Source organism: Hyaena hyaena, unplaced genomic scaffold (assembly GCF_003009895.1).
Source record: "Hyaena hyaena isolate Hyena2069 unplaced genomic scaffold, ASM300989v1 scaffold_20, whole genome shotgun sequence".
NCBI lineage: Eukaryota > Metazoa > Chordata > Mammalia > Carnivora > Hyaenidae > Hyaena > Hyaena hyaena.
The window spans coordinates 3,244,529-3,260,347 of record NW_024080652.1 but is presented as its reverse complement, the minus strand read 5'-3'; the positions used below and the strand labels follow the sequence as shown (position 1 = coordinate 3,260,347).

Here is a 15,819-nt window from a genome sequence, read left to right as displayed (position 1 = left end):
GTTTGGCGCCGCTGGTGTCACTGTGCAGAGCTGGGAATGTGCAAATTCTGTGGCCCAATGAGGCCGTTCCTGAAGGTGTGCCCGGGGAACCCTCCCGAACTCGTACCCGGAGGGGAGCGCCAGGCGTGTGTGTTGTAGAGGTGCTGGGGACACCGCGATCGTCCCGGGTTGGGGGGACGGCCGCGCGAGCTGTTGTGTGCACACGGGGACAGCCACTGTATTCATGACGTGGGAAGAAGAGAGCAAGGCTGCAGAAAAACAGGTCATAGGAGTTTCTATGAAATCTAAAAACACACAGCACTAGTATTAGATTTTTAGGCTTAAGTTCAACTCTGGAGAAATCACGGGGGGAAACTACCGAGGAGATAACCACAGAATCCCACAGGGGCCCGGTGGGCTCGCCACCCGAGACCAGGTGGCGGGGACGCGTGTGTGATTCTGTCGTCGTGACTTAACCACGCTAGAACAAAGAGGCTCCTGTGTAAGCATGAACTATTTCACAATAAAAATATTAGAATAGTGATTAGAAGAAAAAAATACTAACATTATTTCTGGGCAGTGGAACTGGCAATTCTCTTTTTCTTCCTGTTCCTTTTTTGAATTCTCTGTTTTTTAAAAAAAGCTTATAGTGAATGTGCCATTTTTTTTTTTTTTTGGTTTTCTAATTGTCCTTTTTTATCATGAATATTTCAACCGTACAGAACATACTGGGAATGCTAGAGAATAGACACCCATATATTCATCACATCCACTGGACAAACATGGAGATTCTTGACAAATTGGACTATTTTTGTTTGTTTTGTTTTCATATAAGAGAGGAGATGGGACAGAAAGAGTTGAAGTCATCCGGTGGCCCTTCTGGATCCTCTTCCTCAGTGTAACCCCCCCTCAGCTCAGGGTGTGTCCCTGCCCATGTGTCCACACGTTCCTGTACGTGTGCACCCGTGAATGGTGGACAGTAACGTTTACAGCATTTTTAAAGGTACACGAACATTGTCAGGCTGCATGAATCCTTCTGCAACTTGTCTTTTCCCTGCATGATGTTTGTGACACTCACTTGTGTTGACTTGTATAGTTTTGTTCATCATTTTCACCGTTACTGTGCTTTCTGCTGTGCGGATGGCCCACAATACACCTTTCTGTGGCCTTACTGATGGACACTCGGGTCTCCGGTTCTGGTTTCTCCTGTGATTTAAAGTGATATTCAAAGCCAGGTGTGTCCTCAGCTGGTTTTCCTTGGGTCCAGGTGTGAGACGCCCTCCAGGGTTTAAGATGTGACGGGCTCCCAGGAGGTAGGGCGCAGACGTGTTCACCTCGCTAAGAGGTTACCAGATCCTTCTCCAGAGAGCCTGTGCCTGTTCACACCCCTAACAAGGGCACGAGGGTGCTTGTTTCCCCACACCCCACATCGTCTGGGTGTTGCCACATTTCCTATGGCTCTCAGTCTGAATAAGGTAAAGTGCTATTCTATCGTGGTCTGAATTCTCCCTTTCCAAGTGCTTTTTCAGTCAGAGGAACAGATGTTAGAGAGACCTTTAAAAATAAGTGACAAGATTTTACTGTTGGCCGGTGAGACTCCTGGGATAATGGTTGGTGCAGGAAGGCAGGGACGGGTGTGGAGAGAGCACGCAGGTACAGGTGACATCGAACGTGACAGTAAAGGCAGAGAAGGGCCAGGGGTCTTCCCTGGCAGAGGACCTGGAGACACAGTGCGCTGGTGCTGGCGGAGGCCAGAACCTCCCCAGCAGGAGCTTGGCTGAGTAGTTCAGAGCCATGGCTACAAAATCAGAGAGCGCGCATCTGTCTGCACTGAGAGGAACACAAGTGACACGTTTTCTTGCCTCCCCTCCAGCTCCCAGGGAGCTCTCCTGTCAGAATGATTCTTACCAACCCAGGATGGCTGTGGCGAGTGCCATCAAATTAGCACCAGCCATGGGCTCAGAGCACGGGCAGAGGCCAAGGGGGCTGCCAGGCCCAGGGCTGGGTGGGTGGGGCCTCCCTCCCCCAGCAGAGGGGAGACTCTGAGCAACGTGACAGGTCGGAATTCACACCTTGTGCTCCAGACATGTTTCCTGTCTCACAGCAGGCTGGGGAAGTCCCCTGGGTGACTGGATATGAAGCCTTGCTCCCTCCGGAAGGGGCAGCAGCCTGGGCGCTGCAGTGAGGGCTCCAGAAAGCCTTTGCCATAGCCATCTGCTCCACAGACCAGCCCCCACCCCAGGTCTGGAGCTCGGGCGCTGGGCCCAACAAGAGGCTGAGATCCTGTCTCGTCTGGACAGGATCTGAAATACACACTTCGACCGGGGATTCTTCGTCTGCGCACTGTGACTTGAGTAGCAAGAACCTGTGGTTCCCAAGGTCCCCCAATCCAGAGACAGCGTGCTCACAGCAAAATGCCCCATAGCGCGGCTCCAGGCACCACACAAGGTGGAGTGAGACTGAGGAGGGCCACGGCCTTTGTGCAGATGACCAAGGTACTACCCGTCTGTAATGTCATAGGTTTATGATCTGACCACCTAGCACACAAGCTGACACATTTGGGGGTCTGCCACATGTTGGGATTAGGGACACAGCCTGTCAGAGGGCTGGCCCAGGTCTGGAGAACATACTGTGCCTTTTGATGCCTGATTTCATGCATCAAGGCCAAGGGGTGCCCCCTGCATGGTGCGGCTGGCCATGGCCAGCAGTCCCCAGCCTGGCCCCCATCCCCAGGCCTGGGTCTGTCTGCACTCTCACAGGCACACGGCATCCTGTCTGGCCCATCAGACGCCCCTCTTCCCTTCCTCCAGGGCTCCAGAAGCGGCTTGTCTGTAAGATCCAGCTCCAGAGTGGCCTTTGGTCCACCGAGACCCCTCGCCCCGGGAAGCCGTACTAGTGGGGCTTTCCTCCAATCTCTGTCACATCATCTATTACGGTCACTGCACCTGGGCCCCTCCCTGGTGCTGCTCTGGGTACCTGGCATCTTAAGGGTGGGTGGGTCGCATGCACTCCTTACTGCCCACCATGCACATGACGCTGGGCATACAGGAGGCCCTTAATTTGTCCTGGCGAGGGCGTGTATAAATAAAGGGACTGATGATTTTTGAAAAATAAAACTTGCCGCCTTTGGGGAACTAGGAAAAATTAAGGCTTTTTATCAATGCTATCTGAGTTGCCCCACTGAATGAAAAGTTACAAGGAAACAACTTTCCGGGGACCCAGGGCACACACAATACACTCTGGAAACTTCTTAAAAGGATGAGGTGCAGGCTCCGTAGCAGGGGACGTTTCCTGGGACATGGGAGCAAAGCCAGGCCTCCAGCTCCCATGAAAACCGATCTTGCTGTTTTGCAAACACATGGAAACAGCCTCGTGATTTCAGAGTTGAAGGAAAGGGCCCATTACAGATGGTACTGTGTGAACCGTGAACAAATGGAAAAGAGTCTGGGTTAACAACATGTAGATTTCCATCTGCAGGGAAACCTCGGCACCCAGCTCGCAGATCGGCACGGGGACCCACATGTCTCAGCACAGAAAACGCTCGGCTGCAGGGGGCATGACTTTGCTTTTTTCTTCCCCCAACCTCTCTGACGTGCAATAAAAACAGATGGAATCAAGCACTGGCCCTTCCCCTCTGAGCTATGATCTGGAGGATCGCGGCAGCTCCCTTACCCAGAATGATGCCATTGGGCTCCTCCGGTGGCTGCCACACGATCCGCACAGATGTGAGTCTCACTTCAGGAAACACGAGCCTCACGGGCGGGCCTGGGGCTGCAGGAAACAAAGGAGGCCCATGAGCCAGGGACCGCTAAGGTGTTACGTGGGTCGATGGCGAGGTTGCGTGGGACTCTGGGGGCTGGCATGGAGACTCTGCTCACGGACGGGACGCTCCAAGTCTGTGAGTGACTTTGGCAATCTAGCTCTCTCTGAGTGGTGCCCTAAGATTTGGAGAAAAACACCTCATTTTGAATCCAGCTCATCTGCTTTCCAAGTTCTGGAAGTAGCGTTTGCAAACCGTGCTCAGTGTCCCCTGGGTGTAAGTTGTGCGAAGCTACTGGCAGGTCAAGCAGAGGGTCAAGATTTTGCCAACCTGGCCTGAATCCGGTCTGGGGCTTGACATCCACTAGCAGGTGTTAGATAAACCGGATGGCCTCAAGTCCCTCCCAACTGACAAAGTAACATGTAGACAATCATGATTTTTCTCTTCTGCACTCCACCCACTCCTGCACTGTCCTAGAAAATGACGAGTGGATGCGTACAAATGCATGTAATTCTTCGGTGCACCAGTGACTGCAGGGCCACTGAATAACAGGGTCATAGCCCTCATAAAATGTATTTACTTAAACGGAGAGGCGAGGAAGTGTGTGGCCAATACCAGAACTTCTGGTTGGAACTTAACTGATTCCCAGGGAGGAGGCCGAGGGCCTTTTATATAGAGAACTCTCTATATAAAAGTCAGATGATATGTGTTACGGTCTTCGTGGGGTGGGATTCTGCCTCTGGCTAAGAAGCTGCGAAGAACATTTAAAATTTTAAAACTGTGTTCAAAAATTTTTCTTATTAAAATTTTTTTTTAATGTTTATTTTTGAGAGAGAAAGAGAGAGACAGAGCATGAGCATGAGCAGGGAAGGGGCAGAAAGAGAGGGAGACAGAATCTGCAGCAGGCTCCAGGCCCTGAGCTGTCAGCACAGAGCCCAACATGGGGCTCAAACTTGTGAACTGTGAGATTATAACCTGAGCCGAAGTTGGACGCTTAACCAGAATGAGCCACCCAGATGCCTCTGAACCTGTGTTTAAATAAACCTGTGTTTGGAGACACCTGGGTGGCTCAGTCTGTTAAGAATCCAACTCTTGATTTCGGCTCAGGTCATGATCTCACAGTTTGTGGGTTGAGCCCCACATTGGGCCCTATGCTGACAGCACAGAGGCTGCTTGGGATTCTCTCTCTGTCTCTGCCCCTCCTCGGTTTGCGCATTCTCTCTCTCAAAATAAATAAATAAGCTTAAAAATATCTAAAAAATAAAAATAAACCTAGATTTGGCAAAATAAACACAGCCAGGACCAACTCATAACTACGCGAATGCTGCTTCAGCTGACACACGTAAGAAAACTACAGTTGGTACAATTCCATGAGAAACTTCTGCTCCCTAAGGTGGGTTTTGGTGCGGAGGGAGATCGGGATTTTTTTCCCAGAATACACCCCCTCTGAACATTCGCCACAGTCAGCTTAACAATAAAAATGTAAAATAGATAACCTTTAAGTGTTTGACATCTGCAAAGTGGAAAACCATATTTACTGATGATTTAGACTTCCATAAAAACAGAGCTGTCAAGAAGCACTTGCTGTTCTCGCCTGAAGGCAGGGGTGCAGCTCCCCTTCCACCCCCAATGCCCCCTGGGGAGCCTGTGAAGCCCCACAGGTGGGGGCGCCCAGGCTGGGCACAGGTCCTGCCCCAGATTTGTGCAGACCCAGCACCCAGGGGAGCTGCCGTGGGTTTTACGGCCCCAGCCCACCCAGCTTTACTGTACTGCCTACTGCCGAGTTACGACTCAAATCCACACAGCTTCATAATTAGGTTGTAAAAATTCACTCCAGTCTGAAATTGGCCATATAAATGGTGACTGAAAAACAATTCTGTTTTGTTTTCCTCAACTGAAAAAAAGGCAAGGAAAATAAAGGGGGGGAGGGTCTGAAAATTAAGTTGGGAATGACCGGCATCCACACTGTTTGGGCTGTGGGAGCACCCGGCGATCGTACCGTCATCCTTGGTCCGCTCCAGGATGAGTGGGGAGCTGGGGACCCCGTTCCCGATGCGGGTGAACGCCAGCACCTGGAGCTCGTACAGCACGAACTTCCGGAGACCCGCCAGCAGCGCTGACTGTGTGTGGTTCCCGCGCACGACGTGGCTTCGGGGCTCGGGGTCCAGGTCTTTGGCCCGGAACAGGACCTGGAGCATCAGCACACAAGTGCACGGTCGTGAGGGCACGCCGGGCCAGGAAGGGGTCTCAGGGGCCCCGGGACTCCCCGTTGCTCAACCCCCCCCCCCCGGGGGCAGCCGCATTTAGCCTTGCGGGTCAGGCTCCCACATGCAGGTGTTCTGTGGGGGCCACCGGTCCCCGAAATACACTATGTGAGATCTGAGGCTCACGGTGGCAGCCACAGCCACTAAGATGAGGACTTGGTCCCGAGTGCACAGACATTCTACTTTTTCCTGGGAGCCTGTACCCCACCCTGTTTCCCAGCTTATTGGGAAACTGGGCTCCTGCCTCAGGACAGTGGCTGTAATCTACCTGTACCCCAGGCCTCAGGTCCCCCGGCCTAGGTGCTGCCACCCCCCCCCCCACACAGCACCCTGGGACGCTCCCCTCCACAGCCCTGCCTGCTCCTGCCCATTCCCTAAGTCCTTCCGCATAGCCCACCCTTCTGGAACTGGCCCCTGAGTGCCCCAGAGGACCGTGGAAGACAGGGTGCCCAGAGAGCAGAGTGAACACCGGACAGAAAACTCTTTTCTCCAGAACCCAGGTATGTGGTGTGGAGTTTGGGTCACTGAGCCCAGCTGGGGGATTGCCACGTCCTGTGGCACCTGAGGGAGCAATTAGAATGGCCGGGAAGGGAGCCTTGAGAGCAGGTGGGGAAAGACAGAGACTAGGGATTGAAATCCTGGAACGCCTGGAGGTGACAGGCAGGGAGTCAGCAGCCGGCCACGGCCAGGAGGATTCCTCCTGCTGCCTGGGGATGGTGTGCAGGACTGAACCCGCAGGGGCTCCGGGAGAGGCTTTAAGGCAGTCAGCCCCTCCCGCCGGTGCCACTACCCAGGGCCGCCCTGGCTATGGTGCGCAGGCACGCACGCACATGGCTAAGAACAGGGACCTGACACTCACACCTACAAAGTACCCCTCCATCCCATACCAACCCTCAGAGGCAGCTGCCATAGCGACTCCCATTTTACAAACCAGAAAGCAGAGGGTCTAGGTTAAGGAGGTGGCTACCGCGTGTGCCTCGACTGAGTCTATGTTAAGAGGTTACAGCCACGCCTAATCCCTAGATGGTGATGAAGTTTAGATAAGACAACGGGCATGGACATCACAAAACTGGCCGGTGCAGTCCATGTGGAAGAAATACAAGCTCACTGGTTCAGGGGAGTGCCACGCCAAGGACGGTCACCTTGTAGCCCAGGATGAGCCCATTCTGGTCCTGTTCTGGTACCGAGGCCCAGGTCAGCAAAATCTGGGTGGAGCTGACAGCCTCAGCGGACACGTTTTCAGGCGCAGCTGAAGGAACTGCCAGGGATGAGGTAAAGAGATTGGGAGTGAAAATCTAAAGGCTTCTAGAAATAAAGTCCCACCTTTTACCCAAACAATCAAGTTGTCCTTGAAAGAGCAATGAGTTCTAAGCATTTTGGAGTGATCAGATTAGGTCTGCAGAGATATAACAGAAATGTAAATCTCTTTAATATTAGCAACAAATTCCACAAATCCTGGGTATTTAGGGGCTCAATTTTACCAGAATCCATCCAGCAAGACAATATGCTCGGGCCGTTTTCATATTAACTCGTGAGAGCTACAGGCTTTTGTCTCCAGGGGGAAATCCTCACTTCAGACACCGGTTCAGTGACACCTCCAAGAGTGGTATTTTGTGAAGGTGACGGGGGTGCTGGGGACAGCAGGTGACATGACCATCCACACGACGGGGAGGGGAGGGAAGGTCGCCTACGTGCTCAGTGCGCATCCTATGCTACAGGGTCTTCGGATTCACACTTACATCTAGAAGCTGCAAGAACCCAGCGAGGCAGGGGTTCTTGGCCCCCTTCTGTGGGTGGGGAAACCAAGGCTGGACAGCATGCCATCCATTCCATTTAAAGTGAGTGCTTTTTACAAAGGGATGGGACTTTGGAGGCAAGTCTTAACCCATGTACCTGTGAGATAAAGTTTTACTCTCCCCTGTTTATATATGTCACCAAACTAATTCTATTTATTTATTTATTAATATTTGGGGAGGGGGGAGTGTGCTCATGCAACAGGGCAGGGGTAGAGGTGGAGGGAGGGAGGGAGAGAGAGAGAGAGAGAGAGAGAGAGAAGGAGGGAGGGAGAGGGAGAGAGAATCCCAAGCAGGCTCAGCATAGAGCCCAACACGGGGCTCGATCCCATGACTCTGGGAACATGACCTGAGCTGAAACCAAGAGTCGGACGCTCTACTGACTGAGCCCCCAGGCGCCCCATCACTGAACGAATTTTGGCCTATATGTTTGCAGTGGTTCAGGGAGAATGTTTATCAAGACAACCATCAAACTTTAAAGGGCAAGTCTTTATAGTCTCAATAATCTCAGTGTGCTTCGATAATTTTCTTGTGAAGCCATTTAGACTTTATTCAGAAGGAAAAGGCAGATCTAGCATCCTCCAGCGAGGTCATGGCAGCATTCGGGATCACAGTTTCAGCAGATCCACATCCTTCCACGATCCAATCAGCTGTTCAGTTATAAAGTATCTGAGTATTTTAAATTTGGTAAAAATACATAAATAACAAATCTCACCTGTTATCTATTTTGAGGCAGATTCAACTCCCTTTCCAACCTGGCATCTTAAGTTTTGGGACAGTCCTAGGAGTTCTTTTTCATTAAAAACAATCCCGATTAACATGCTTCTCTTCTTCATTTGCTCTCTCTCCTCTACAGGATGGCTCACTGTTCAGTCTTTTGATTCTTTTATCCTTATAAAAGGGCCTCATTTATCCTTATAATACATCATAATAAATCATAAGATGTCATGAAACCAGTCAGATCATACTTCAAAATCAGAAACATTATTTAAATGTGGTTCGAAATGTTCTTCATGCTTCCCATGCCGGCTCTCAGTACGCCTGTGGCCGCCCTGTAAGTGCCCACGTGTGGCCATCTTCAGGAGGCACGGGTCCATCAGGAGGCAGTTTACTCCTCAGCTCTCTCTGCTTCCTCCCTGCCCATAAGCTGCACTCCACCACCGGGCTTTTCACCCCTTGCACCCCCTCTTACCCAACCCCACGGGCTGAGCGGTGCCCGGCAGGGTCTGTTCTCGGAAGGGGTGGATTTCTCTGTTGGGGAGGGCACGTGTTCAAATTCATCAGGACCGGGGAAGGCAAGACATCAAAATGCTGCAACGGGGGGTGAGTGGGGGTGCTGCCTGTCAGAGGTGAGGGGAGGCCTCCAGCAGGAAGTTCTGGAAGCGTCATTCAGAGGTGGAGGTGTCAAAGCCCCAAAGATCCAGCAGCATTGGAAGGGGCACCAGAGAATCCCCAGGGATGGGAGGACCCATAACTGAGCACCAGTACTCTTGTGGGAGAGATCAGCCCAACAGGGGTCCTGAGGGTCCCACTCTTCCAGTGTTAAGAATGTCTGAGGTCTAGGGGTGCCTGGGTGGCTCAGTCGGTGAAGCGTCCAACTTTGGCTCAGGTCATGATCTCATGATTTGTGGGTTTGAGCCCTGCATCAGGTTCTGTGCTGGCAGCTCAAAGCCTGGAGCCTGCTTTGGATTCTCTGCCTCTGTCTGTCCTTCCCCTGCTTGCTCTCTGTTTCTCTCTCAAAAAATAAACATTAAAAAAATTTAAAAAGAATGTCTAAAGTCTGAATTATCACATCTTGAAATGAATATCAAAAACTCTACTAATCTAATTTGTGACAAAGGCACTTTCTGAACCAAAATTCTTCTAACTGAACAAACACCCCCTTAAAAACTAACAAATACTTTTCTGTAAGCCAGAACCCTCAAAAGAAGAAAGAATGTGTTAGCATAAAGCAAAGCTTAGGTTGCAAGAACAATTCTTACTATAGATCAAAAACTTTCTCAACAAGCGGATGATGAACATGGCAATACTGAATTTGATCCAGTAGGTTCTGGGGGTTACCTGCTATTCTGCATTAGCTGTACGTCCACACATTTGTTGTTGGTTTTTGCCAACCAAGACAAAAACAAATCTGTTATGCCTTTCTTTGATACAAAATCTGTACCCTGACATTAACGGAAACAATCAAATCCCTACAAAAACAATCAACATCGCTCAAGAAAGTCGACTCCGAGGGGCGCCTGGGTGGCTTAGTCGGTTAAGCGTCCGACTTTAGCTTAGGTCATGATCTCGCGGTTCGTGGGTTCAAGCCCCGCGTCGGGCTCTGTGCTGACTGCCAGCTCAGAGCCTGGAGCCTGTTTCAGAGTCTGTCACTCCCTCTCTCTCTGACCCTCCCCTGCTCATGCTGTCTCTCTCTCTCCTAGAAATAAATAAAACATTAAAAAAAAAAAAAAGAAAGTCTACTCTGAGTTACGGACAGGAGTTGACACAAGATGGCCTAAAGATGGCAGAGCTATAGGGAAACATCTGGAGGGAGGTTACTCATAGCGGGGCATCCTTGGCAGTCTCCTGACTGTTGTGAAGGTAGCTTTGCAGCAGCTCAACAGATTTTTACAAAAACATAATCTCACTTCAGCAATTTTATCATTGGTTCACTTTGGTTTTTTGAATGTTCTTTGGAAATGTAACAAAACAATATTATTTTCCATTTTTACTACATTTTATTCATCCTCACGTATCATTTGTAGTCTGCTGAACAGAATCCTTGAAAAGTAATTTAGCTGAGTGCAAAACTTGAGGTTAAATGACTTTCTTTCTCTTAGCTCCTTCAGGATTATTAGGATTCCATGATTCCATTGTCTTCTGGCCTCCACTGTCCTTGAGGAGTCAGCGTCAAATTGTCTTTCCTTCTGTAGGTAAGATGCCTTCACTCCAGGTGTTTTTAAAATTTTCCCTTTGGCTTTTGTGCTTTACAGTTGCAGCACAATGCCTTTTGGTGTGGATACATTTTACTTATTCTGGTCAGGATTCATATTTCTTCAGTCTGATAAAATATCAGTTCTGAACCTCCTCAGCCATTATCTTCACATATTTCTTCACTCTCATCTCCTTCCCTCTTGAATCTTGGTAGATATATGTCAGACATTCTCATTCTATTCTTTATGTCTTTTAACCTATCATGTTTTCAATTGCTGTGTCTCTGTGCTGTATTTTAAGTTCTGTACTCATATCTAGCTTTCAGTTTGGTAATTCTCTCTTTAGCAGTGTCTAAACTGCTTTTCACCTCAATTGTAGTGTTTCATTTTCAGTGGCTGTGTCCTACTTTCTTAAAAGATGCTTTAAAAATGGTATTCTATCTTTAAAGTTTTAATGCTTTCTTTTCATAGTTTAAGGCTTTAATATTTATTCCACCTTTATTGGGATATAATTGATACACAACATTGTATAAGATTAATGGGTGCGACATGGTGATTTGTGATACTTATGTATTGCAGAGAGATTACTACCATAACATTAGCTAACACCTCCATTAGTCACAAAATTATTGTTCCTTTTCGGAGGTGACAACATTTAAGGTATATTCTCTTAGGAACTTTCTTTTTTTGTTTAAAAACATTTTTTTAATGTTGATTTATTTTTGAGAGAGAGTGTGTGTGCACACGCAAGTTGGGGAGGGGCAGAGAGAGGGAGACAGAGGATCTGAAGCAGGCTCTGTGCGGACAGCAACAAGCACCCAATGTGGGGCCCAAACCCACGAGCCAGGCATGACCTGAGCCAAAGTCGGACACTCAACCAACTGAGCTGCCCAGGCGCCCCTCTTAGCAACTTTCAAGTAGTATTTTTAACTATTAATCACTGTGCTGTAATAAGATTACTTAGAACTTATTCGTCTTGCAACTGTAAGTCTTCAGTAATTTTAAACATACTTATTACATATTCTCTTTCATACTAGTATGTATTTTAAAGCAATCAGGTCCTGTTTCCTTCCCTCCTTCCTTCTCTCCGTCCTTCCTTCCTTAATAAGATCTCATTCTTACACATGACAGAGATGACAGAGTATTTCCTTGTGTGTTTGGCAAAAATTGAATTCATCTTTTTCATCTTTTAAAAGTTTTTTATTTGGGACAATTTGGCTGTGCCAGTATTTCTCCAAAGATGTTTCCTTCTTTGGCTGCCGAGAAAGTCTGGTCCAGGACCAGGTTTCTTTGTTTCTTTTTCTTTTTTCATTTTTTGTCTTTTTTATTTATTTTAATTTTTTAAAAATAGTTTATTGTCAAGTTGGTTTCCATACAACACCCAGTGCTCATCCCCATAAGTGCCCTCCTCCATGCCCATCACCCCCCCATCAGTCCTCAGTTTGTTCTCAGCATTCAAGAGTCTCTCATGGTTTGCCTCCCTCCCTCTCCCCTACTATTTCCCCACTTCTTCTCCCCCAGGATCCTCCGTTAAGTTCCTCCTAATCCTCCTATATGTGCAAATATATGGTATTTGTCCTTCTCTGCCTGACTTATTTCGCTCAGCATAACACCCTCAAGATCCATCCATGTTGCTACACATGGCCAGATTTCATTCTTTCTCATTGCCGTGTAGTATTCCATTGTATAGGTAAACCACATCTTCTTGATCCATTCGTCTGTTGTTGGACACTTAGGCTCTTCCCATGTTTTGGCTATTGTTGAGAGTGCTGCTGTGAACATTGGGGTACGTGCGCTCCTATGCATCAGCACTCCTATATCTTTGATGAATATAGATGCAAAAATCCTCAACAAGATACTTGCAAATCGAATTCAACAGCACATTTTTTTGTCTTTTTAAAAAAATGTTTTGTTTTTGGAGTCCAGAGAAATCCTTGATGGGAGTATAATATGTAACATTTCAGGAAGAGTGGGTCACTGTCTCCCCCAGGGTAAGAGGATTTTCTGGTCAGTGAGGATGCTTCTCAAGGCCTTCCAATGATATACCAAGTGTACTGTTGCTGAGCCATACTTATTTTATTAACAATTTAACACTTTTTATTGTTCATCTTGACTTTAGATTTTATTTTAGCCACCTTAGGGGTGCGAACTAGTATCTCATTGTCGTTTTGATTTTCATTTCCCTGGCTAACATCCTTTCATGTGCTTACCTGACCATTTGTATGTCTTCTATGAAGCAATGGTTATTCGGATCCTTTATAGAGTTATTAATTGGGTCATCTTTCCATGTGGAGTTGTAAGAGATTTTGTATATACATCATGGGTACAAGTTTCTTATCAGATGTATGATTTGCAAATATCTTCAATGATTGGGGGACTGTTTTCTTTCTTTCTTTCTTTTTTCTTTCTTTTTTTAGCTCTCTTTATGGTATTCTTTGAGCCACAGAGTTTTTAAAATTAATGAAGTCAAATTTTTCTCTTGTTGCTTGTGCTTTTGGTGTCTGGAACCAAGTTTTACATTAGTTTCTTTTCTAGGAGTTTCTGGACCAGATAGTGGAAATATGGAACCCCAACCTGAGTTGGGCATGGGACTTAAAGTTACTCTTTTTATTCCCCCATTCAGAGTCCAGGTACACAGGTAGACGTGGACAAATTTCCTTGGGCAGAGATTTTTATTTTCCCGCTTCAAAGAAGGTACAGCATTCAGGAGCCTTGTCTGTAGCTGAGGGTCTTGATTCTAACTCCCTGCATTGTGCAGACTTGTGGTTGAATCTCCTATTCTCCTATCCATGGATGGGCACCATGTCCTGAGTCTTGAAACTGCAGGATGGGTGTCCCCTCATGCCAGCCCCCTGGGGACAGCCACTGAGCCATCTTGGCACCTGCTGTTTCTGTCCCTTTATGTCTCTGACATGTGGGGATTTCCTCTGTTTTTCTTATGAGGACATCAATGACTCCTAAATCTCAAAAAATTATATTTTGTCCATAATTTTCTAGTTGGTTGCAGTGAAGTGTTTTTTTTTTTTTTTTTTAAATATTTTCTTGGTCTGCCTGTTAGTGGAGTTAGAACAGTCCCTTAGAATGTTTCAAGTCCTCCTCTTTGTCACAAAGACTCAGATACTGAATAGGGCTTTTTAAAAATCCATGTGATCAGACAGCCACAAGCTGAGCATACAGTCTCAATCTTTTATTGTGAACGTAATAAAACCTACAGCTGAAAAGAAAGCCAGGAAGGCATCTGAGGCAGCCCTGGCTGTTCTGGCAAACCCCGCTTTACACATCGGTCCTCTTGGAAGAGGGGCCGTGCATGTCCATCTGTTCAGGTGAGAACCTGGCCATTTCAGACCAGGTGGAGCTGCTCTGTGTCACTGTCCACCTTTCACCAGGTCAGCAGCCCTTTTTGGGGCTCTGTTATCTCAAACTGGGCTAGTGAGGTTCCTCCGAACCACAGGCCAGCCCGCAAAACCCAGAAGGTTCGGGGAACATGCTGGTCCTTATCAAACTGCGGCCCAGACTTCTGACTATTGACCCCAAGTACTTTTCCTGTCCTCCCTGGCAACCAGCAACAGCGCCAAGCCAGGTGGCTCTGCGCAGGGGAATGTGTGCCATTTCTGGAATGGTTTTAAGGGTCAGGCATGCCCGCTCTTTGCTCTTTCTTCTTCCTCTGGTAGCTGGGCACAGGTGACATTTAGTCCTACAGCACAGCAGGGCCTGGGTCCTTGAATCACCTTGAAGAGAGCCACGCTCTGATCAGGAACACCTGTCCTACTCAGTGGCAACTGAGAAGTGAACTCCTATTGTGTTAAAGCAACCGAACCTTTGAGGGGCCCTTTGTTAGTGTGGGTGAGACTATCTTAACACACCCCACACACTGCTGTGTCATGAAGAGGTCCTGAGGGCCTTGTGCTATAAAGATCTCCCTTAGGAACTCTATACACTCTTGCTTATTATCACTGATGGTGAAAATTGTGCTTAATTTCAAAAATAATACCACAAGTCCAGACCCTGGTGAAATCCATCATTAATTTCAGGTTAGTGGCAGGGACTCGACATTTTACTTAAGTTACGGTCAACATTGACCTCATGACTGGGTTAGGAAAGCATCGACATCGACACAGGTGGGGACAGAGCCCATGAGATGCGATGACGGGGGACACGAAGCTCTGCCTCTAGGGAGACACGGTGGTGGCTGAGTCATGTGGTGGGAAGAGCCCCGATCTTACCTGACTCACGTGTGCGGCCACGCACCGCCTCGCTCCAGGGCCCAGCCCCAATGGCGTTGAACGCCTGCATCTGCAGTTCGTACTCCGTCCACTCCTCCAGCCCCTCGATGGTGAACTCCCTCTCCAGCCGGTCATTGATGACTTGTGCCAGCGCCTGGGGCTGAAGGTCGGGGCGCCAGTACTTAATCCTGTAGCCCACGGACTCGGGGTTTCCGTTGTACTGGGAATCGGGCAGGGGCTGGAAGCGAACAACACCCGTAGTGAGCTGGCATCTCACAAGTGCCATCTGTCGAGGCCTCCAGGCCTGGGCCTGTTTTATGAGGCCAATTCCCTGGAAAATATTTCCTGCGGGGAATGTGCTTGGAACCTTTACTATGATTTTCCCCCGGAACTTTTCTTCCATTAATTAAATGAAATCCTATCAGTAACTTTGGCTGAACATAATTTCTTTTAATACATCTTGGCTTCATTTTGTGGGGGAAACGTTCTGAATAAATATCAGGCTGGCTCTCTTACAAACACTGAGTATTGGCTCCATGTTGATCTAGCTTAAGGACTTACAGGTCCAGACTGTGGCACCCCTGCCTTCCCTCCCCCAAAGAATATTCCTTGGTTCCAAGAAGCCAGTGAGTGATGCTAATTAATGGGATCTCCTAGGCTGATCTGTGACCCAAGCCCAGCGGGAAAATGCCATACTTTTTGGTTTAACAAAGAGATGAGCTGGGACTAGGACAAAGCCATGACTAAGACATCACTAAGCTCTGGCTTCCCGTGCAGGCCCTGGACACTGGAGACAACTGGCCCTGCAGCCAACTTCCAGCTCTGCAGCCAACTTCTGTCCCTACAGTCCACTTCCGGCCCTGCAGCCCACTTCCGGCCCTACAG

The 15,819-nt window shown here is 48.3% G+C and overlaps 1 protein-coding gene across 2 annotated transcripts in view; it reads right to left on the bottom strand.

The window, feature by feature from the left end:
• SDK1 (sidekick cell adhesion molecule 1) overlaps positions 1–15,819 on the bottom strand; it is a 500,361-nt gene that overhangs the window by 91,543 nt on the left and 392,999 nt on the right. For both annotated transcript variants that reach the window (XM_039226081.1, XM_039226082.1), the window contains 4 exons: positions 14,935–15,172; positions 7,146–7,261; positions 5,739–5,928; positions 3,652–3,750 (listed from right to left, as the gene is read on the bottom strand). In XM_039226081.1, the coding sequence (XP_039082012.1) occupies positions 3,652–3,750; positions 5,739–5,928; positions 7,146–7,261; positions 14,935–15,172 (643 nt within the window). The remainder of the gene's footprint in view (positions 1–3,651; positions 3,751–5,738; positions 5,929–7,145; positions 7,262–14,934; positions 15,173–15,819) is intronic.